Source organism: Bactrocera tryoni, chromosome 3 (genome assembly GCF_016617805.1).
Source record: "Bactrocera tryoni isolate S06 chromosome 3, CSIRO_BtryS06_freeze2, whole genome shotgun sequence".
Lineage (NCBI taxonomy): Eukaryota > Metazoa > Arthropoda > Insecta > Diptera > Tephritidae > Bactrocera > Bactrocera tryoni.
The window spans coordinates 83,807,146-83,828,868 of NC_052501.1; the positions used below are offsets into that span (position 1 = coordinate 83,807,146).

The 21,723-nt window shown below is 42.5% G+C and overlaps 5 protein-coding genes across 5 annotated transcripts in view; 3 read left to right on the top strand and 2 right to left on the bottom strand.

The window, feature by feature from the left end:
- The first annotated feature begins 47 nt into the window (after window positions 1-47).
- LOC120770877 (small subunit processome component 20 homolog) lies at window positions 48-8,984 on the top strand. The gene is made up of 5 exons (XM_040098513.1): window positions 48-202; window positions 262-2,821; window positions 2,886-7,663; window positions 7,720-8,433; window positions 8,492-8,984. Exons 1-5 carry the CDS (start codon window positions 158-160, stop codon window positions 8,924-8,926), a joined length of 8,532 nt encoding a protein of 2,843 aa, XP_039954447.1. The 5' UTR covers window positions 48-157; the 3' UTR covers window positions 8,927-8,984.
- A 1,550-nt stretch (window positions 8,985-10,534) lies between these two features.
- On the top strand, window positions 10,535-12,800 carry LOC120771774. Its single transcript, XM_040099964.1, has 2 exons — window positions 10,535-10,886; window positions 10,953-12,800. The coding sequence occupies exons 1-2, from the start codon at window positions 10,674-10,676 to the stop codon at window positions 12,471-12,473; spliced, it is 1,734 nt and encodes a 577-aa protein (XP_039955898.1). The 5' UTR covers window positions 10,535-10,673; the 3' UTR covers window positions 12,474-12,800.
- A 21-nt stretch (window positions 12,801-12,821) lies between these two features.
- LOC120771773 lies at window positions 12,822-15,208 on the bottom strand. Its single transcript, XM_040099963.1, has one exon. The coding sequence runs from the start codon at window positions 14,741-14,743 to the stop codon at window positions 12,953-12,955; it is 1,791 nt and encodes a 596-aa protein (XP_039955897.1). The 5' UTR covers window positions 14,744-15,208; the 3' UTR covers window positions 12,822-12,952.
- A 177-nt stretch (window positions 15,209-15,385) lies between these two features.
- Window positions 15,386-18,378, bottom strand: LOC120771847 (mediator of RNA polymerase II transcription subunit 25). Its single transcript, XM_040100090.1, has 2 exons — window positions 16,287-18,378; window positions 15,386-16,227 (listed from the first exon to the last, which is right to left on the bottom strand). Exons 1-2 carry the CDS (start codon window positions 18,376-18,378, stop codon window positions 15,560-15,562), a joined length of 2,760 nt encoding a protein of 919 aa, XP_039956024.1. The 3' UTR covers window positions 15,386-15,559.
- Window positions 18,379-19,402: 1,024 nt separating this feature from the next.
- Window positions 19,403-21,723, top strand: part of LOC120770426 (7SK snRNA methylphosphate capping enzyme bin3) — a 144,229-nt gene continuing 141,908 nt past the window's right edge. Inside the window, exon 1 of the mRNA XM_040097876.1 lies at window positions 19,403-19,917. The gene's annotated coding sequence lies outside the window, so the exon portion shown is untranslated. The remainder of the gene's footprint in view (window positions 19,918-21,723) is intronic.

A 21,723-nucleotide genomic window follows, 5' to 3' on the forward strand; every position in this document is an offset into this window, starting at 1 on the left:
GGCAGCCGCAACATGTGCGCTGCAACTGACAGATTTCATTGCCTACTGCCTGCTTTTGTGGAGCTAAAAAATGTGTTAAAGTGTTTATTCTTAATTCAAATCAAGTGTTAATAAAAAATATAAAGGAATTTTTCAGGATAAATGTAAATGCACAAGTATGGCGGAAATATTGCATAAAACTAAAAACACCAACACTTTTCGGGTAAGTACTTGCCAACCATGCACCACAACTTCGTACTAAACACTTGCTCTTGCTTTTAGTATAAATCCTTTGTGGACCGTGTTAATGAGATTGATATACGGCGTTTGGCTTTGTACCGCATTGGACATGAAAACGAAGAACTGCCAGAGGACGAAAATGAAACATGTTTCCATCAAACGCTGAAGAAATGGATAGTTTTAAACTTAACAGACGAGTTCGGCCAATTCAGCCGCAGATGTCTGAAGGTGGTAACATTGCCACAACTGGTGCACAAAAAAGACTTTGTGATAGATCTCTTGTTAGAGCGTCTCTCGACGGCCACAACTCTATCATTGCAGCCATTGTTGGAATTATTATACGTGTTAGCGCGCGATTTGCGTGAGGATTTCTACCCGTACTTTCAGCGCGTACTCGATCGACTCATTTGTCTGCTGAATACTCAAGACGCAGAGCAATTAGAATGGACATTGGTTTGCTTGGCTTACTTATTCAAAGCACTAAAACCGTACTTGAAGAAAAACATCGGTGTGGTGTTCCATGCCATTTTGCCACTACTAGATGAACAGCGTTACGAAGAGCATGTAACCAATTTTGCCGTGGAGTGTTTCTCCTTTATAGCACGTGATGTACGCGATTATCGCAAATTTCTTGATTTCGTTTTGGACACAATAGCACGCGAGCAGGTGGACAGCATAACAGGATGTGGGCGTTTGCTCTTTGAAATTGTGCGTGGTGTGAAAGGTCAATTCCATTCGGTAGCGGGGGATTTTCTCCAATTTATGTTTGAATGCTTAGTTGACGAACAGCGGGCCAAATCACAGGACAAACTGCAATTGCTCTGTGAAATTGTTAAGCAGTCTGTGCAAGAGTTGCTCAACTTTTTGTCGCCTCAAAGCATGCCGCTCTATTGGAACAAACTCTGCAATGTAACCCAAAACATGATGTTAGCTGGTGTAGGAGCTTCGGAACAATTAGTATATATTCTGCCGTTATACATACTCGCAGCCGAGCACCGCAATGGTAAACATCTGTGCGAATTAGACGTGGTGGTACCAACTATAATCAAGATGTTGGACTACTGTGGGCAAGAAAAAGCAAAAGGGAAAGCGGAAGGAGCACTACATTTACTCGTAGAATTAGTTAGCAAGGTATTACTGGCAAATAATGCCCACCTGACACAGTTAGATACCAGCCGATTAATGAAGAAAGCGTTGAGCGTGCAACAACGCGATATTTATGCGCAATTTGTGTTACTTGTTGGTGTGCATGCGCAGTTCGAATTATTAGTGCTACCTTCTGTCGTTGCGAACTTTGAGGACAAGTTTGATGAGCCTGCATTTGAGCTGTTGGCACGCGTTGTCCTGCATAAGCGCCCACTGGCAGGCAATGCATTTGCACTGGATTCATGGCAGCCTTATATTTTACATATAAAACAACAAAACACGCTTGAAAAATTGAAAGAAAAAATAAAGACACTTGCATTTAATGAAAATGTATTGGAGGAAGAGAGTAATGCTTTGCGGGAGCAAGTTTTATTGCTAATTTTAGCACCACATATTGCTGGGTTGGAAAAAGAGGCACTTGAGCCTAAGCTAAACACCATTTTGAACCAAATTTTAGATAGCTTAAATGCTGATAATAATTTAGCGCAGAAATTGACCTTATACTCGCTCGTTCTCGAGACGCACATACATCTCAAATTTAAATGTGTGTCGAGTTTTGTACAACGCTCCATAGAGACGCTGCTACCCCATGCAACAACTAACCTACAAGCTTTGGGCGCGCTGGATCAGCTCCTAAGCGCAACGCCCAAATTTACCGAGGAAGAAATTCAACGCATATCAGAACTTTTGGTGCCCCTGCTCAGTTCGCATGCGCATGATGTACGCCTGCTCGCTGCGCACTGCCTACAAACGCTGCATCGCCAAACGAAGCTGGCTCATCCCTACAAAATATTCTATGCCGCCGAATGCATTGAACCAAACGTGCATAATTATCGTGAGCAATTGCTGCAACTGCAGCAACTCGAGACGGCCGGCGAACTCTACCGCGCCATCGAGAAAGAGGAGTCTCAGCGCGATATCTATAAGCGGCACATACTGCGCTTTCTGCTCGGCATGTTGTACCACAACTTCAAGTTTGTCTGGGAGCCGGTACTAAAACTAATAGAATCATACGCGCAAGCGATGAGCGTCGCAGACTTTTGGGCGATTTATCACCAGCTATTGCAGCAAACAGCTGAAAGCATAGACTACACTGTAACTGCCGCGCAGGATACCACCGCCGCCGCGATAGAAACTGTGCCTTGCTGGCGCAGCGCGATCTTAAATGAGTTGCTACCCGCGTTGCAATTGCCCAAACAAACGCAACAACAATTGCTGAACTATCGCAACCTGTTGTGGATGCGTTTGCCACAATTTGGGCAAATGGCACAGCAAAAAAATCGCGATCTTGTCGGTCTCTTTCTGCAATTCGTTAACGAGGAATACCGCGCGCGTTTGGAAAGGCGCGAACTGACTTGGGATCTTACGCAGCTCGCGGCCGGCCAAGCGCAGGATCAAATCGCAGAGGCAGAGACTTTAGACAGCGATGCGGAGGAGGATGACGATAAGCAAACAGGTAAGTTACTCGATTTTTAGTCTAAATTGGCATAATATATAACCTTTGATTTCTCTTTTCACAGAACGCCCGCGCAAAACTGGACGTCGCGGCAAACAGCGCAAGGATCAACAAGGTTTCATCGCCAAAAGCATACTGCAAACGCTACAAAGCAAACTTGGCGTATTTGCCGCGCAAACGAATCCACGTTCCCTATATCGCGAACCTGAATTATACGCGCTCTACATGGACCTGCTCGCTGGTCCGAATGCACAGTTGCAACGCGCCGCGCTCGACTGCATACTCAGGTACAAATCGAAAGCGTTGATGCCACACAAGGAACACCTATACGCATTGGTGGATGAGGTGAAATTCAAAGAGGAATTAGTCAACTTCAAATTAGATGAAGCTGTTAGCGAGGAACAGCGGCCAGAGCTCATGAAAATACTACTACGCATATTGTATGGCAAAATGATCACCAAAGGCACACAGCGCGCGCTGAGCGCACAAGCGCGTAAATCACTGATTCTCCGCTTCCTGGGACAGTGCACCACCGAAGAGATTCTGTGGTTCTTGGAAATGGCTTTCGGCAAGTATGCCAAATACACCGACGCTGCTTTGCCGCTGGAACAGATACCAGCGCTAGTGTTGGCCGATTTCGATACACACGCCGCGTGGTCGCCGAAAAAGCTGCAAAGCATAGTAAATCTGCTGGAGCTGATACGCAAAGAGTTTGGCGGCCTAATGAAGCGTGACTTCCACATTTATATGCTGAAACTGCTAACATTCGTGGGCTGTGCTTGTAATGCCATTTTGCTGTTGCCCGCCGCGCAGCTGGCGCTTATACATCCGAAGATGTGTGTGGTCTACAAAAATGTGCGCAACGCCGCTTTGCTGAGTTTGGTGAACTTCTTCGCGCACATCGACGAATTCGAATGGGAGGCCGCGCAGGTTCGCTGCTTGACTGAAGTTTATGTTTGGCCAGTCATCGAAAAGCTGCCACAAGATGCCATTCACACGCCGACACCGTTGTTGCGTCTACTCTTACAGTGGGGTGAGAAGCCGCAGCATTTCAACTTCTTAGCGCAACGACGCACAGATGTAGACTCGCAGGAGACACCGATTATCTTCCATTATGTGGTAGCGCTGTTGTTGAATGAGAAAGCGAAGCCCGCGGTACGACGTCCCATTATGGCGTTGGTCGAGCGCCTGTTGGATCCCAAATCGAAAGTGGAACTAGTGGAAGTTACTGGTCTACATATTGTAAAACCTTACATTCCGGAACTCTTGAAACGCCTGCGCATGAACTTTAGCACGCGCGCCGCCAAGCAAGCAATTGACAAACGCGACCTCAATATACTGTCGTTACTCACCGCACATGTGGAGGACGCAGCGACATGTGACAGCTTATTGCAGCTCTTACTGCCAATACTCATCGCGAAGTCTCAGCGCAACGCCAGTGAAGAAGTAGTCACGCAAGTTATAACGACACTTGCGAATCTCATCAAGCAGCTCGACGCACCCGAGACCTATTTACGGAAACTCGCGCCGCTTTTCGAGCAGACACAAGAGGTGAACGCGCGCAAACTGTTGTGTCAGCTAGTCACGGACATTGCGCGCAAGCGCCATAAACAGGCTACTCAGAGTAATGACGAAGCGCTTATTGCGCAGGCGACGCGCTTACAACGCACCGCGCGCCTTACCAGCATGCTGAACGCCTGGGACAAACGCTGGGTGGAGCAACCCGACTACGACAAGCGCTTGGATGCGCTTAAAGAAATAGCGCAGCTCTTGGACGCTGAACATGATGGCGTTGATATAGAGCTTGGCGTGCTCGCGATCTACAACTGCGTTTACTTCATTAAATATGACAAAGATATGGGCTTGCGCGACAATGCCAGCGAACACTTGCGTTTGCTGTTACCGCGCCTCGCTCAACGCTACGCCGCTACTGCAGATGATAAACCCAACCTGGACTATTTAGTTGGCGACGTGGCCATTAATTTGCTCAGGCGCTTATTGCGCGACAATAACGACAATGTGCGCTACGAAGGCATACGCTTATTGGGCGAATTGGCGCGCCAAGCGCCTACAACGCACGCGGTCTTGCAAGACTTGGCGCCACTTGGCGATCAGCAAGACGCAGAGGTGGATTTCTTCGAGAATCTTACACACTTACAAACACATCGCCATGGACGCGCGCTGCTTAAATTCAACTCTCACGCGCAGACGTTGACGCAACGACCATGCACGCGCACGCTGACGGAGTTTGTGTTGCCGCTGGCCACGCGCTATCTCTTGCAGGAGAAGCATGCTGGTAAGCACACGCTTATAGACGCCGCTATTGAGACGGTAGGCGTGGTATGTCAACTGCTGCCCTGGCAGCAGTATCACGCGCTGCTGCGCTACTATCTCACCAAGTTGCGCAGCTCACAGGAGCATCAACGTCAATGCGTGCGCATTGTGGTGCGCATACTCGACGCGTTCCATTTTGACTTGACACAAGCGCAAGCCGATGCGCAAGCGCTGCAACAGCTGCGCGCTAAGTTGAGCAGTGAGGAAATAACTGAAGCAGAGGAGAAGCCCGAAACCGCTGCGAAAAAAGAAATAGTAACAGCAGATAACGAGGCAATAGAGGCGGAAGATGCGGATGAAAAGGAAATGGAAGTCGATGTTGAGGACGAGGACACCGCGCTCGCTGCAGAACTTGCTGCTGCGGACATGGATGCTACAGCAGCGCAGGACGACACCGCACCTGCTATTTGCGTGCTTAACGCCGCGCTAGTGCTGCCCGCCGGCGCTGCCAAGCGTGTTATGCTCACAATCACCAGCATACTCATACCGACGCTCAATCGCGCAATCACAGAGCAGAGCTCATACGATAACAAGCACAAAGTCAATCGTAAGCGTTTCAGCGCAGAGCGCGAGGAGGAGGAGATACTGCGTGTGCCAATCGCGCTGGCGCTGGTTAAACTGATGCAAAAGTTGCCCAAGGACCTAATGGAGGCGAGCTTACCAGGCGTTTTCATGAAAGTTTGCACCTTTTTGCGCTCGCCACTAAAGTCGGTGCGCATGCTAACGCGTGACATACTGAAAAAGATTATGCTCGCGCTGGGCGCCAGCTACCTGGCGCTGCTTATGGACCACTTGCAATCGCTATTGACGCGCGGCTTTCAAGTGCACGTGCTTGCCGTCACTGTGCACGGTGTCTTGGATGCGCTGCGTGAACAATTGCAGCCAAGCGATATTGAAAACTGTCTGCACAACCTGCTCGACGTGGCGTTGAACGATATATTCGGTGAAATCACCGCCGAAAAGGAAAACGAAAAGATTGCCGCGCACACGCCCGAAGCTAAACCGAGCGCCAAAAGCTACCTGGTGCTACACATAGTGGCGCGCAATATACAAGACAATTGTCTGCTGGATCTGCTCATGCCGTTCAAGGAGCATCTCACGCGCTCGCACTCGCGTAAAGTCACCTTGAAAATACAGGATTGCTTTGCGAAGATAGTGAGCGGTTTGGTGGAGAATGCGCACATATCGCGCGAGAGTTTGCTCATCTTCATCTACGGCACAGTTTCGGAGAGTATCACTGATCTGCTGCCGGGCACACAGAAGCGCGCGCTTAGCGAACAGGAGAAGGAGCGTATGCGACGCGCGCGTCCCGACTGCTTCATCATACAACCGGCGCCGCGCACACGTTCCGGCGCGGTCAATAAGCGCGTGCAATCGAACGCACAAGCCAATGCGCATATACTTATCGAATTCGGTCTGGAGCTATTGCAAATCGTTTTGAAACGCAAAAAACTGGTAGAAGTGGACTATCAGCCTTTCTTGAACCCCTTACTGCCGCTTCTACGCGACGCGCTGAAAAGTACACATGTGCGCGTGGTGACTTTTGCATTGAAATGCTTTGGCGCCATTTGGAACGACGCTTATGAGTTGCCGGCGCTGCAGCAGCAATATCTCAGCGACGTCGTGGAGCGCATGTTCGAAATATTGAAGAACATATCCACCTTTGGCGCCATCAAGCAAGATGAGAATCTTCAATTGGTTAAATCGTGCTACAAAGCCATCGTGGCGTTGCTGCGCAAATGCAGCGATTACGAGCTGACGCCCGAGCAACTGCAACAGCTCGTGCTCTATGTCGAGCAAAACCTGTACGAGGGCGAACATCAGACGCTCTCCTTTTCACTGCTCAAAGCGCTCATTGCGCGACGCGTTGAGGCCGAGTCGTTCCATCAGATAATGAAACGCATCGGCGATATGTCGATCCAATCACAGTCGGACTTTGTGCGCGACGAGGCGCGCAATATACTGGTCACCTACATCATGGAATATCCACTGAAGAAGCGCGTCGATCAGATTGTAAAATTCTTCACAGTACAACTACGCTATTCGTTGCCGTCGGGTCGGCAGTCGGTCATACAATTCCTGCATGCTTTAATCAAGAAGTTCCCGCTGAAGATACTTTCCAAGCGTGCGGAATTCCTTTATATCTCGCTGGGACCACGTTTGGTCAACGACGAGGACCCGGGTTGCCGCAAGGCGATCGCCGAGTGCATCGAGCTGCTGATTACGCGTTTGGAGAAAGTCGATCGTCAGCGTTTATTCGACATGACACTGCTCTTCTTCGAAGCCGGCAATAAGCCATCGGTGGCAGAAATGGCTGCGTCGCTTTGCTCGCGTTTTCTGAACGCGGAGAAGCAATCCTTCGCGCCGCGACTCAAACTCGTGCTGCCCACAATTGTAGCGCGTCTCACAATGAATAATCCAAGCGCGCCCGGCAGATTTGTGCGCGCGCCGACGGCGCTGGGCTTTGACGTGGATGAAGAAAAACTCAAGAAGCGCAGAAAATACAATGTAAGTTAATAACTTAATAAATACTATTGATAATAATTTGTGTTGTGTTCCTACAGAAAGTGAAAGGCCAAAACACCAAGCAAGTCGAGGAAATCGTGCTCACTGAGGAGGAGGTAGCCAAAACGGCTGAGGACCATCAACGCGCCATCGACCACGAAATCATACAAATACAATATTGCCTGCTTAAGATGTTGGACTACTGCAGCGTGGAGCTGCTCAGCGGCAACAATGCCGAATTGAGTCACGTGATCGACGAACTGGCTTATGAATCACAGAAGCTGCTAGCGCATGAGCATGCCTGGGTGCGCTGCAATGCGGCCAAAATTATCGCGCTCATTTTGAGCAACTACGATTATGCGCGTGTTGGCGCACAACTGGCGAAGGCTCAGCAGCACACAGACTATGCAAACGGCAATGGTGTGGACGCTAATGCAGCGAAATTCGATTTCATTTATGCCAATCCCGTTTACGATATTAAATCGTTGGTGTTGGACTTATGCGCCCAAGTGGTGCCCGGCGACACGCAACAGAATATGATTGATGAAATAGTCAAGATCTTCCTGTTCATTGGCAATATGCTGCGCGATGTGCCTTTTAGTGTTAAGCAAGAGAAACAGGAAGACGACGCAGCTGAGGAAAAGGAGAACACGGCGGTGGAGCAGAAGGAGGAGCATACGACGGGTACAAAGATTAATTTGTACTGGCTGGTACGCAACATACGCTTCCTGATTAACAGGGAGGTGGCTAAGGCGCCACATTCTACCGTCGTGGTAAGTAAATGCCGTCGCCATAATAAGCAAACATAACCTTTATTTTTTGTCAATGTAGCGGTCAGCACTTTTCACGCTAATCGAGGGTCTCATCACGCTGCTTAATGTGGAAATACTGGAAAGGCTGGCGCCCCCGCTGCTAGGTGCGCTGGTACGTGAAATGTCCGAGGAGGACCAAAATGTGGACGGTGACTTGCGGCAATTGGCGCTACGCGTTGGTAGTCGTTTGCGCAAGCGCATTGGCTCCGATCTGTATGATAAGTTGCGCACGCGCACGCAAACTGCATTAATGCGCCGGCGCGCTGAACGTAAGAAAGTGCTGGCGCAGGAAAAGATACACGATCCGTTGCGTGCGGCTAAGAGAAAGGCTGCCACTCAGGAACGCAAAAAATCGGCGAAGCGCTTGAAGGCGGATGTGATGCGCGGCAAGGCAGCAGACACGAAGCAAAAACTAAAGAAACGCAAGCGCAAAGCGGACGAAGAGCTATTCTAATTTTTATTTAATGCTAAATAAATATAAATATTATACATACATAAATACATGTAATTGAAAAGTTATATAAGGAAAATTACAAATAAATACAGTTTTATTATTTAATGAAATAGTATTTTTTATTTCGTTTTATTAATTTTGTGATGTATTATTTGCTTAATTTTATTTTGAACTTTTTTTTTCTAAATATTGTAGGTCTTCTATATCTAAGTATTTAATTTTAATTTTAATTTTTTATTTAATTTTTTCTAATTTTTAAATAAATTTTTTAATTAAATTTTTAAATTTTTAATTTTTTAAATTTTTATTTTTAAATTTTTAATATTTTAATTTTTTTAAATTTTTTTAATTTTTTTTTTTTTAAATTTTTTAATTAAATTTTTTTTCTTTTTTTTTTTTAAATTTATTTTTTTAATTTATATTATTTTTTTTCAATTATTTTTTTTTATTTTTTTAATTATTTTTTTTTTTTTTTATTAATTTTTTTATAATTTATTTAATTTTTTTTTTTAATGTAATTTTTAAATTTAATTTTTTTTTATTTAATTTTTTATTTTTTTTTTTTTATTTTTTATTTTTTTTTATTTTAATTAATTTTTTTATTCACTTTATTTTTAAATTTTGTTTATATTTTTTTGCATTTTTTAAATTTTTTTGTTTTCTAATTTTTTTTTGTTTTTTAAATTTTATCTTTTATCTACCGTTTTTCTTAAAAATTGTATAGATTTTCTAATAATTTTATCCTAAATATTGTTTGGCTAATTTTTTTTAAATTGTTTGTCTTTCATTTCTAAGTTTATTAAGTTCTAAAAATTTCAATTTAAATTTTTTTAACAGCTTTCGTTTTTTAATTTATTTTTTTTTAGAAAATTTAATTTTGGATTTTCACATTTTATTTTTTTTTTCTAAAAATTTATTTATTTTTTTAAGTTTTATTTTTTTCTAAAAGTTTTATTTTTTTCCAAAAAATTTTATTTTTTTCATTAAATTTTTTTCAAAAATTTTATATTTTTTTTTTAAGTTTCAGTTTTTTTTTCAAAAAGTTTTATTTTTTTCAAAAAGTTTTACTTTTTTCTAAAAATTTTATTTTTTTTCTAAAAATTCTTTCTTTTTCTAAAAATTTTGTTTTTTTCCTAAAAATTTATTTTTTTTTCCTAAAACTTTTATTATTTTCCTAAATTTTTTTTTCGTTACATTTTTTTTCCTAAAAGTTTTTTTTCTAAAAATTTATTTTGAATTTTTTCATATTCAGTTTTAAATACATATTTGTAATAAATCTTTTTATACATACATATGTACATACATACATACATATGTTTCTACAGTATTTCTTTTTTATTTAATTTTTTATTTTATTTTTTCTATATTATATTTGTTATTTAATTTCTACATGTTTTTCTCCAAAAATTACATTTTTTTATTTTTTTTTTTTGAGAATGTTTGTAATTCATAGCGTCCCTCATGTTTAGCAACATTTCACCCCTACGAATTGTCACAGCAATAAATGTCTCCTAAACATGTTTTCAAAACAAACTCACTGCTTTATCGACCAAATGTCAAAAATCTACTTTGCCGATTTAAGATAATCAAAATTGACAATTTCGCTGCGCTTCACTCCGCTCTTTTGTTTATTAAACAAAAAAGTCCAAATAAACATTACGCGTCTGAAGCATTACAACAAAAAGTAGCAAAATTTTGATACACTGATTATAGTTGATTATAAAAGCGCGCAAACTTGCAATTTGCTATGTTGCGTTGCATACGTTTCGGTGAGGTGTTACTGGATGAGACTTTCCGGACATTTTTAATATGTAATCAGTGCCAGACGGAATTCGTGGAAGTGCCCGAGTTTCGTGTACATCTTGCGACCACCCCCTGCGGACAGCGGCTATTTAAGGAAGATGTAATTGGCCTAAAATTTGGTGCCGCACAAGTCACGCGCACCAGCAAAGAAAAAACAGTGAGTGCATATAGGAGTTTGTTCTTTTTGGTTTGCAAAAAAATTAAATTGTTTATGTGCTTTTAGTATTTGTTGTATAATCCAGCGGATGTGCAATTAGCTACCACAGAAACAGTGATAAGCAGCGCCACAGGAACAGCAGAAGGTGGCGACGATGCCTATTTAGATTTAATGAAAATTGAGGAAGAATTACTCGATCCGCGTTGGTACACAGATATTGCAAACGCACAGACTGAAGTTACTGGTCCACAAGCTGCTGGACCATTATCGAGTACGATTAATGCCAATAAACCGATGGAATATAAAGAACTCGTAGAGGCTGTGGGACCATATGTCCAATTCAAGGAAAACGCCGCTAAAAGAAAACCAAACAGCGTTGTGGTAAGACGTTTTCCCAATAAGTCTGATAATTCCGCTGTTGCTAAAAACAATCCAGTATTACAAACGAAACTTGAGCCAAGCAACGACCAAAAATCGGTGCGTTTGCTGAATCCTGCTGTGAAACGAAAACTTGATATGGCACCTAAGCAAGTGCAATTTAATGATAAAACGACTGTAAAATATGTAATTAATGAGAAATTATGTACAAATTCTGCGCCAATTACTGAAGAAATAACCCTAAATAATGGCGCGGTGGTAAAGCGACGTAAAACGATAAATATACCAACAGAGCAAACAAGCATGCGACAAGACCTGCAGGAACAAGCAATTCGGCGAAGTTCAGATGTACCAAAAAGTACAATCGGAATAGCCACAGTACGTAAGACTGTCACACAACCACCAAATGCAGTGGGAGCTAACAAAACTGCAAAATCGCACAATATCACTATTGCTCCGACTGTGGTAAGTTCAAAGATTGTAGCTCCAGCAAAATTGGCATCAACAGCTGCACCTAAAACCGACGCAGCAGCAAAGATCAAAGGCCCGTTGCCTAATACACGTGTGATAGCTACACAAATGAATGGCAAAAATCAAATAATCCATTCCAATTTGTTGGTTAAAAATCCTATCACATACGCCAGAGCCAACTCGAATGGCATAACAAGCGAAAAACCGCTACCAAATCGAACCGCGTCCGTATCTGTCAACAAAGTAGCACCAATAGCTACAAAACCACAACCACGTACTGTTACTACATCGGGCGTAGGAGCAACACCAGTTGCAGTCGTCGCGTCTATGAAACAAACAGCGCCACCCGCACTAGCACCCTTATCAAGTAGTAATCCCACTGCCACGGCTCAACAGAAAACCAATGATATATTAAACAAACTGCAGACGCGCGGCTTGCAGGTGAAGCGCACGCAGCCGCCCGTCACAACATCGGTCAATACAAGTCAACAGAACAAAACGTTGGAGCTGCTGCAAAAACTCCAATCCAAAGGCATGAAAGTGAAAATCCTCAATGGCAAAGAGGCGTTGTGTGCAAGTGGTGCGACGGTAGCACAAACTAGTGGCAGCATCAATTTGCCAACCACTGCAGTGAGAGATGCGAAAGTCGTGTGCAACGTGGGAAGTACTGCGTTGGCGATGGTGAAACCAAATAAGACGATTTTAAACAATAAGCTCATAATTAAGAAAGTAAAGTAGTAGTGATAGTAGTGATGTAGAATTTTACTGCGTTTTGTCGATAACCGTTAGGCTATTTTTTAAGCAAAGCCAGATTTTAATTATTTGTTTGTTTATCCGCCATAAAATTTTGTTTCATTTGATCTGAAGAAAATTCGAATAGTCTGCATAAGCTTCTTTTATGTATTAGTTTCATATTCATATTTTTAAAATTATAATTCATTATGTAATGCTTAATATTTAAGCAACCAAATACGCGTCACTAAATGTTTACTGTTCTCATCTGTGTTGAATAAAATATTAACATATGTCTGTATTTATGTTCCTCAGCTCGTTCGGCACAGCTGAGAAGGAAATCTTGAAAATAAATCGTTTTCAAAAACTTTATTAAGAAAATAAAAGCGTAATCTTAATAGCTTTCTTTAATGTCGGATAAAACAACAACAGATCTCTACTACTAACGATATTATACACAAACAGATTTATTTTACTGAAAACAATCACGGCTGCAATGACAGTTTGGAAAAAGGTCTATCTAAAAGCACTTTACTCAACGTTGCGGTATTTGCTATGCTCACAGCTTCACCTACATGGCCACTATCCACAGCCATGCCTCCTTCCGGTGTAACGGAGTTGCGCACCAATTCACGCAGACTTGCGGATATTTTCGCTGTTTTGGCAATAGCCTCTTGTCTGCGTTGGCGCTCTTCAACAAAACGTTGCGACTGCTCGCATTTCTGCTGTATGTGCTCCTCTAGCTGGGCCAGCCGCTGGCGCTCCAACTGCTGTGCTTCGCGCCAGTGCTCCTCGTGCACCAACTCTTCCATTTGGTTGTCGTACCGTAAGCGGCGTAGATAGCTATCCAGCATGTTGGCGCGTATATGCTCGGCGCGCTGCAAGCGTTCGCTTAAACGTTCGCAAATCTCTTGCTTACGTAACTTTTCGTCTATTTGTTGTTCTTCCTGCTGCACAGCGACCGCCTCCGCGCGACGCAACTCGTCACAACGGCGCTGACACGCCGCTATACCACGTTCAACTTTAAGCGCGTCAAGTCGCCGCTTCGTGCTCTTATCTTTTTGTTGCAAAGCTTCGCGCAAACGCCGCAGTTCGCTCAAATCGCGCTGAGCAATTTCGTTTAGACGCGCCTTTGTCAATAAATAATCTTGAAATTGCTTGTCGCGTATCGCACGTTTGTACTCCTCCATTTGCGCGCACTTGAAGAGTTCGCGTTCGTAACGCTCATTTTCCCAGTATTTGCGCGCCAGCCAGGCATTCTCTTTGGCAATGGCGCGTTCGGTGCGCTTATGCGCCATACGATTCAGTATGCGTTTATCGTGTGCGGGTACTTGATGGTAAGCGGCGCGTACCGTGGGCGCCAAGCAGAGGCTGGCCATGGACGCGCACACTTTTTGTGAAGTTAGTGACGACGACAATTGCACCTCATCGTTGGCTTTCTCGTTGCTCTTCGATTTAACAGTGCAACGCGGCAGTGTATGAGAATGTTCGAGCGTACTGGTGTCTGCATGCTCCACCGTTGATAAGGCTTGCTTAAGCGCACTGATGCCGTTCACTTGCAGGGAGGCTGTTGCATTGTTGTCCTCATCGTCGTTAAGCGCGCTTAGCAGTTCCTGCAAGATTTTACAATCGCGCGTGTAGTATGTGGCGCGTTTAGCGGCAGGACCAACCGATGTGGAAATTAAAGGTGATATGCTGCGGCTGCGCACGCTACATACACTTTTAGAGCGCTTCACCGAAGCCGCAGCGTTATGCTTTGGTACTGCGCCACTCTTATAAAGGCTCGCCGCAGCTGGACTTGTACGCCCGGAATGTGTTGGCGTTGTTTTGGCGTTTTTGGATTTAAGTGATATGGTTGATATGGCTTGTGTACTGGAAGGCTTCGTTAAATTTCCGTTTGATGTTGTAACGGTGTTGTTTTTTCTTCTGGCAGCTCTAGATTTACGCGTCGAACGCTTTTTGCAAATATTCTGATCAATGGAAATGGTGGAACGTGTTACTTCAGTTGGCCGAGTATATTGCGTTGCTGCATCTTCTAGTCTCTCAAGCGCGTGCACGTCGCGTTCTAGTCCGTCAGTTTTGCACTTGCTATCGATTTTTTCGAAATGCTCACCACAGTTGAGTGGTTCCGTATTTAAGCTGCTACGGTGTGAGCTGTAACAATCACAGTGGCAAATCTCGCAGCAGCTGTCACTTAAGTTTAATGAATCAAGTTCAGCTAAAAGTCGCCAGTGCTCCGCCGCTGCCGTCCCTCGTGCTGTAGCGCGTCCATGCATGGCTTTAAACAGTTGCTCATCAACACTTTCCTTGTTTTTGCTCTCGACTTGGCACTAAATAAATGTATCAGCTATTCAATACCCATTCGTCGGCTTTGCCATCTCCGCGCGTTTCCGTTCGACCTAGAGGAATTAGGTCGCTATACCCTAACGTTGTTATTATTCTTTACAAAATCCGCTTATATATCGATTTCTTTCGGTTATGCCACTATTTTTGGACTTTTCAATCTGTCCATTTTTTACCGACTAATCATCGGGTTGCTTTCGTTCGCCACCAAAATTAAACGTCGAGTTTGTTTACTTTCTATTGATTGTGGCTAGCTTTTGGTGTAGTTTCCATGGTGATCTTTTCTGAGTTTTGACATATTGTACCGTTTCTGCATCGGTATTTTGTATGGTGCAGCTAAATTGCTTAACTTCGTTTTGATGTGCTGGGCTTCAGTTAAAGTTAGGGACATTAGAACACATTTTTTTTTTGTTTGAAGAATTTACACCAGAATATTAAATTTATTTCTTGCTAAGATTTGTTGGTAGTGTGGTTTTAATTATGTAATAGAATCACGTCTCAAATTGTTATAAAAAAAATGTTTAAAAAAGAAAAGTTAAACTCATTTAATTTCATATAAGTATGATTTCTTTAAGTGTGCTTAGATGATTGTTTATTATTAAAAAATGGAATCAATAATTTATAACGTTATACTAAAAGAAAAAACTGCAAATGTATAGAAAGCGACTAACAATTTCTTTTTCGACATACATTATACATACGTAAACACATACTTAACTGTATATATCCATCGATTGGCTCTCGTCAATTTACATAAAATCAAAGTTACTCTCATCATACGGACGATTCCCACCCATAGGCACACCGCCACCCGGTCCACCACCCATTTGATTTGGTGGGCCGCCTCCCATTTGCCCAACCACCGGACCGCCTGGGCCACCACCGCCACCCATTTGAGGTCGAAATTGATTGGCAGGCGCTGATTGTTGTTGCAACAGCAATCGTAAGCCAGGATTGTTGCTCATCATTGGACGCACCATGCGTTGTTGCTGTTGTTGCTGCTGCTGTTGTTGCATAGCCGCTGCAGCTGCTGCCGCTGCCGCCACGGCGTGTGGCATTTGTGCATTCGGTCCACCCATCATGGGCATACGCTGTTGCTGTTGTTGTTGCAATAAGTTCATTTGCTGCTGATGCTGCTGCATTGGACCACCACCGACCATTTGATCGGAGAGCTGCATGCCGATCACTCCCGGTGGTGGTCCTCCACCTCCTGCTATAGGTCCGCCCGGGCCACCACCAGGTCCTCCCATTTGCATGTTCATTTGCTGAGCATATTGATTGTAGTTTTGTTGCTGTTGCTGCTGCTGTTGTTGTTGTTGCTGTTGTTCCATTTGATGTTGCACATCCATTGGAGTAGGTTTTTGCTGTTGCTGTTGCTGTGCCATTACGTTGGGCGGCAAGTTATTTTGCATTTGACCTGCAGAAATGAAATATGAAATTAGAATGAGCGCCTACCGTTTATTGCTAATTACTAACCCATGGCATTCTGCATTTGTTGCTGTTGTTGTTGATGCTGCTGCTGTTGCTGGTGTTGTTGTTGTTGCTGCTGCTGTTGTTGTTGTTGCTGTTGGCCATGACCCATTTGTTTCTGTTGTATAACCTTTCTGAGACGTTCCACAAACATCGTCTGGTTGTTGGGAATAAAGCCAAGAAAGGCGTTTTTCTCCTGCGTGTATAGCAGAATTAGGACCTTTATTTCACAAGCTGGTCCGGAAGGGTTTGTAAAGTGTACGCAACCGGCGAAACCTGTGGCCATCACTTTGGAAAGCGTATCCAGCGCCTCGCATTGCGTGGGTTTAAATACCACCATTTTAGATTCTTTTAGGAACTGCCCACCAATGTTTCCCACTAGGTGCTTCGGCATAAGTTGCATTAATAGCTTTGGTGGCCAATTATCGGCTTTGATTTCGGGTTCGCCATCTTTGAAATTTGTGGCCACGCTGCACTGTAATGTTCGAGTCACTTTCTGTTGATCGGGTTTGCTCTTTTCATTCCACTCAAGAACACCAGACCAAATCTTGTCGCGATCTCGTGGATGCGGAGCAGTATCATTGCCACTAGTAACGCCCGAAGTTGAGGAGACTGGCTGTTGCATGTTGCCGGGACCACCTCCTGCTGCATTTTGGTTGGGCCCCTGTCCACCTGCATTGTTCATAGATTGTTGCTGTTGCTGCTGAGATTGATTCTGCTGTTGCTGTTGTTGTTGTTGCTGCTGTTGTTGTAGTTGTTGCTGTTGCTGCTGCATCTGCTGCAATTGTTGTTGCTGATGTTGATTCAACATCTGAATTCGCATTTGTTGTTGTTGTTGTGCTAACAAAGGATTAACATTTTGGCCAGGTGGCGCGCTTAGTTGTGAAATTAATGCCGAATTTTGATTTTGCCCAGGGCCTATTGGACCTGGACCACCTGGTCCCATACCAGGCGGCATGCCTCCTGATCCGCCCATAAATGGGGCACGGGGTTGACCAGGTTGTTGCTGCTGATTGGCTTGAAACATCCACCGATTCTGAGGATTTATGTTAACATTCGGCTGGAAGTTCGGATTTTGATTCGGATTCTGGTTCACAAACTGTTGTTGCTGCTGTTGTTGTTGTTGTTGCTGTTGCTGCATCAGTTGTTGAGGTGTTAAAACGGAAGGTCCTCCTGGTCCTTGTTGAGATTGCTGCTGTTGATTTTGGTTCATACCACCAACTGGATGCTGCGGTCCTTGTGATCCTTGAACAGCTCCTTGTGTGTTGTCGATTTGCATTGGCCCACCTTGTTGCTGCTGTTGCTGTTGTTGTTGCATTTGTGGATTTCCTCCAGCGCCGACTGGTACAACCATTTGATTAGACATAACTCCACCACCACCACCTACATTGACGGTATTCGCATTTGGACTCGGAGGACGTTCCTTCAAATGATATCCTTTAAGAAGAACTAAATGTCGGATGTTTTTAGCGTAATTTTTGGCAGCAACTGGTTGATCACCATCCGCTTTCATGAATAATTTGAATAACACCGGCATTTTACGTGGAGCTATTATGGAGAAATTAATTTTTCTTTCATGAAACAATGTCGCCAATTGTTCCACAGTCTTCCCCATATGTTTCCAGCATTCCATTACAGGTGTAGAATATGGTGGACTATTGCAGATTAATATGCAATGGCGTTGTACATTCAATGCATCAATCATCAGACGCGAGCGGCGTTCCTTCATGTCTTCAAAACAACAATGCGCTGTAGCTAAGCCTTCACACATATTTGCACAAGAATCCATACCACCACCAACCAATGGCAATTGTTCAATTGTCTCCAGCACCTGTTTCGGCCAAACAAATGGCCCATATGTGGATACGGCAGGATCTAATAAATTTGCAGCAGTGCGGTATATTACAATACCGTATTGCGTGGCGTGCCGTTCGGAGATTAGGTATTCCCCTTCATCCCCCTGCCAACCTTTTGTGAAATGTTCAATAGTGGGCACAATATAATTACTTTTCAACTCGTTCATGTAAGCGCCATTGACAGCGGTGGCCTCAATAACAAACACCACGTCGGCTACTATGTCCAAATCCATGTTCTGCATAGTTACAACAATGTGAAATTATTTGTCTCAATGAACACCATACGTTTTTTCCTTCAACTGCTCGACAGTTTGGCTAACACAATCACAAGCACACAACTTTCTATATTTAATACATACGGACACCAAAACTATATCAACGCATTTTTTTGAATTTCTATTTACTTTTTTTACTAACGATTGAACAGAAATTCACTATACAATGGACAAAACGGTATAGTTTGTGTATTTTAAAGAATGAAAAAGTTTTGCGTGTACTTTTATTCATTTGCTCTGCTTTTTCTCAGAACCATCCATTCACAATTACACAATAACAAGGCAATTCACCGGTAAAATGATGTTGCCAGATTATATGTACATAATTTCCATAAATTTATTAATATTATAATAAAAACTAAGTAAAGTCATGGTATTAATTAATTAATTACTAAAAACCTAATTATATAAAGCTAGTGTAAAAAGATGTTTGTGTTCGTATATTTTTTTTAATAAATATTTAGCTCAGTCTTCAAAAACTTTGTTTTGAAATTGATGTTTGATCTGTAAATTTAGAATTGCAAGGCATTTTAGGACGCTAGCTCAAGTCAAGTTTTAAAATACTTTGCTCATTCATTAATTATTAATTATACTTCAGTTAAACAAATTTAATTTATGTCGTTCAAATATCATAATTTTTTATTAAAGTGAAGGCTTGTAAACAGTGCTGCTTTATGAAATACAACTCTGCCAAAGATCATCTGTTCTTGACATAACAAAGGCATTCGCCATAGAAAATTCCGTCTGATAATACAACTGTTTCGCTCATACTCACAGAAACCCCTTTCATAAGCAAAAATCGAAACGGCAGCCATCTTTTTCCATGCTTTCTTCTGGCAACCGATTTTGGTCCGAAAACATGTGAGAATGAGTGACACAACCCCGTTTCAGATCGCATGCAGCATACCATTTTCTTTTAGCCAAAGTATAATCAGCAGGTAACGACTTGACCACAACCAGCTGAAGACAGTGGCAGTCAGCGGCTAGAGCTGAAATGAAAATTCAGTTTATTTCCAGTCGTCGTCTCGTCAATATTAAGCTAAAAACTTTTAATTTCCAAATACACGTGTGGTCAGACGCTAGTTAGAAGTGAATATGAAAAACTTGATAAGTCAACAAAGCGTTACTTGCGAACAAACTTAATGCCAATTTGACAATTAATGTGTGGCGAGTAATGATATTTCTTGACTAATGTGTATGTGCGTTTAAAATAATTTTACAGTGCAAACAAGTGAGGAAAAAACCAAATTAAAATGAATAATTAGTGCAATTGTGTATGAATTGATTTCGAGTGCCGTGTATGCTTACAATTACATTTGGGTGAAAATTTTCTTTTTTATTACATTGTAGTGAGCGAGAGAAATACTGTAGTGGCAGATTTTTCGCGGTAGACTTTGGATATCGTTACATTTCGTTTGCACAGAAGTTAGTGGCGCGATAAAACGTTTGTAATCGTGCTTCTATTATGTTGTGCTAGAAAGAGACAAATAATCGCATAGTAAAGAGGTAAGTTCAGTAGTTATCGCATTCATGCTGGGTGTGCGAGTGAATTGGTTAGAATTGAGTACTGTCTATTTATTTTGTTTTTACGCCCCGCGTAGGGCCTTCAGTTCATCATCGTTTTTGTTTTTGTTGCTTCTTCTTCAGTATTTTGTTTTTGTTTTGCTTGCAATATTACGGCAATTGGTACATGAAATGTATGAAATTGGAAACGTATGAAAAGAAGGTGAAGCAGAGAATGAAAGAGAAAATTGAGTGAATTTTTTCAGAGAGCGTAGTCACTTGTTCCCTCTCGCACAAATAAAAGCGAGAGTGAAAAGAGCTTTTGTAGATTTTCTGCACCCCCTGAAGGTTACGTATTTAGCGCACTGGAGGAAAGTTTAAATTTCTATTACGTTTCCGTATATGCATATGTACATACATATATGCGTACATAATGTATGTGAGTGTATTTTACGGGAAGTGGTAAGTATATATGTATGTTACTTAAGTGTTTCGGAAAAAGATGTTAGTTGGCTTAGGGTTTGTTGTTGCACACACTTTCTGTTTATGTAGTGCCTAATAAAGCACTGATAGCATGATAAGCGTCAAAATAAACACAAAGTGATAACGCTTGATTAGTTTATGGGAAACGCACAATCATCAAAATTATTAATGCTACTGAATCAATAACAATTTTCCATTATAAATATTAAATTAAATGATAAAATTCTATAATTGCAACAACTACTTACAAAAAGTAAGCCATATTTAATTTTTAGCTGTAATTGCCTTAATATACCCACAGCACGGCATTTGCCATAAATCAGCTGCACACAAGCCATAAATTTTAGTTAGCGATGCCACCGCAACAGCAATTGAGTGCCTACCACAATATCTCGGAGGCCCATAAACAATCAAAAACGTGCTATACCAATGAGGTAGACTTACGTATATGTATGTACATACATATGTATGTAGGTATGTACGAATTTTCATCTGTAGCCCATTCAACTACTCTGAAAACCACTAACCGCCCGATTTTTGGTCGATACCGAAACTCCATTTGGCCAATAACGTTTCTATGAGCTGCCATTCAAAACTTTTGATATATTACACAGCCGGCAGCGCTAAGAAAGTGAGCGCACTCCTTTGGCTGGCAAGTATAGTACTTACAAGTACAACAATTACAATAGCATCGCCCGTGAGCGAAAAGTCAATTTAAAATGCAATAAAATGTTCAAAACCACCAAAGAGACGATGAACGCAAAAAAGTATTCTTCCATATATGTACATACATACATACATACATACATATATTATACTTGTAGGGAACAATTGCGTGCGAAAACGTGCCAACTCAGCCAAACAATCGGTGGTAAAAAGAAAATAATAAATTTTTCAAATGACAATTGCTAGTAGATTGGCGAAAAACGAGAATATTACTAGTCATTTGTAGCGAAGATGTGGGTTTTGCCCCCAAAAATTTTGTGGCGCTTGCGGTAGTTTGTGTAGCTCCTTCGTGTTGGAAGTAGTAGAACTGTTTCCTGTAAAGTTTGTCAATTAGTTCCACAAGTGGCATTTACGTTCGGTCTGTGATTTCTTAAAAATTTATTTTCGTAGCTCTGTGGTAAGTAAAAGTAAGTGATATGAGTAGGTGCTTCCGACTTCGCCTTATACCGAAAATTAGAAAAAAATTCTGCCCTCCAGCGTATGCCTTACTTGGAGCTCGGGTTGGCTCCCGAGTTTGGATATTGCAAACTCTAGTGATCTCTTTGCCCTCAGTAAGACTAGCCTCTCCCTAGTGTTGGGGCTGTGTTTGCCTATTGGTGT

Bases quoted from the DNA above. Each gene is read 5' to 3' on its own strand.
- LOC120771773 (XM_040099963.1), bottom strand. From the start codon at position 14,743: ATGCATGGACGCGCTACAGCACGAGGGACGGCAGCGGCGGAGCACTGG.
- LOC120771847 (XM_040100090.1), bottom strand. From the start codon at position 18,378: ATGCAGAACATGGATTTGGACATAGTAGCCGACGTGGTGTTTGTTATT. The intron at 16,228-16,286 runs GTTAGTAATTAG...TCATTTCTGCAG, and splicing joins ACAAATGCAGAATGCCATGG to GTCAAATGCAAAATAACTTG.
- LOC120771774 (XM_040099964.1), top strand. From the start codon at position 10,674: ATGTTGCGTTGCATACGTTTCGGTGAGGTGTTACTGGATGAGACTTTC. The intron at 10,887-10,952 runs GTGAGTGCATAT...ATGTGCTTTTAG, and splicing joins GCACCAGCAAAGAAAAAACA to TATTTGTTGTATAATCCAGC.
- LOC120770877 (XM_040098513.1), top strand. From the start codon at position 158: ATGGCGGAAATATTGCATAAAACTAAAAACACCAACACTTTTCGG. The intron at 203-261 runs GTAAGTACTTGC...TCTTGCTTTTAG, and splicing joins AAAACACCAACACTTTTCGG to TATAAATCCTTTGTGGACCG. The intron at 2,822-2,885 runs GTAAGTTACTCG...CTCTTTTCACAG, and splicing joins GGATGACGATAAGCAAACAG to AACGCCCGCGCAAAACTGGA.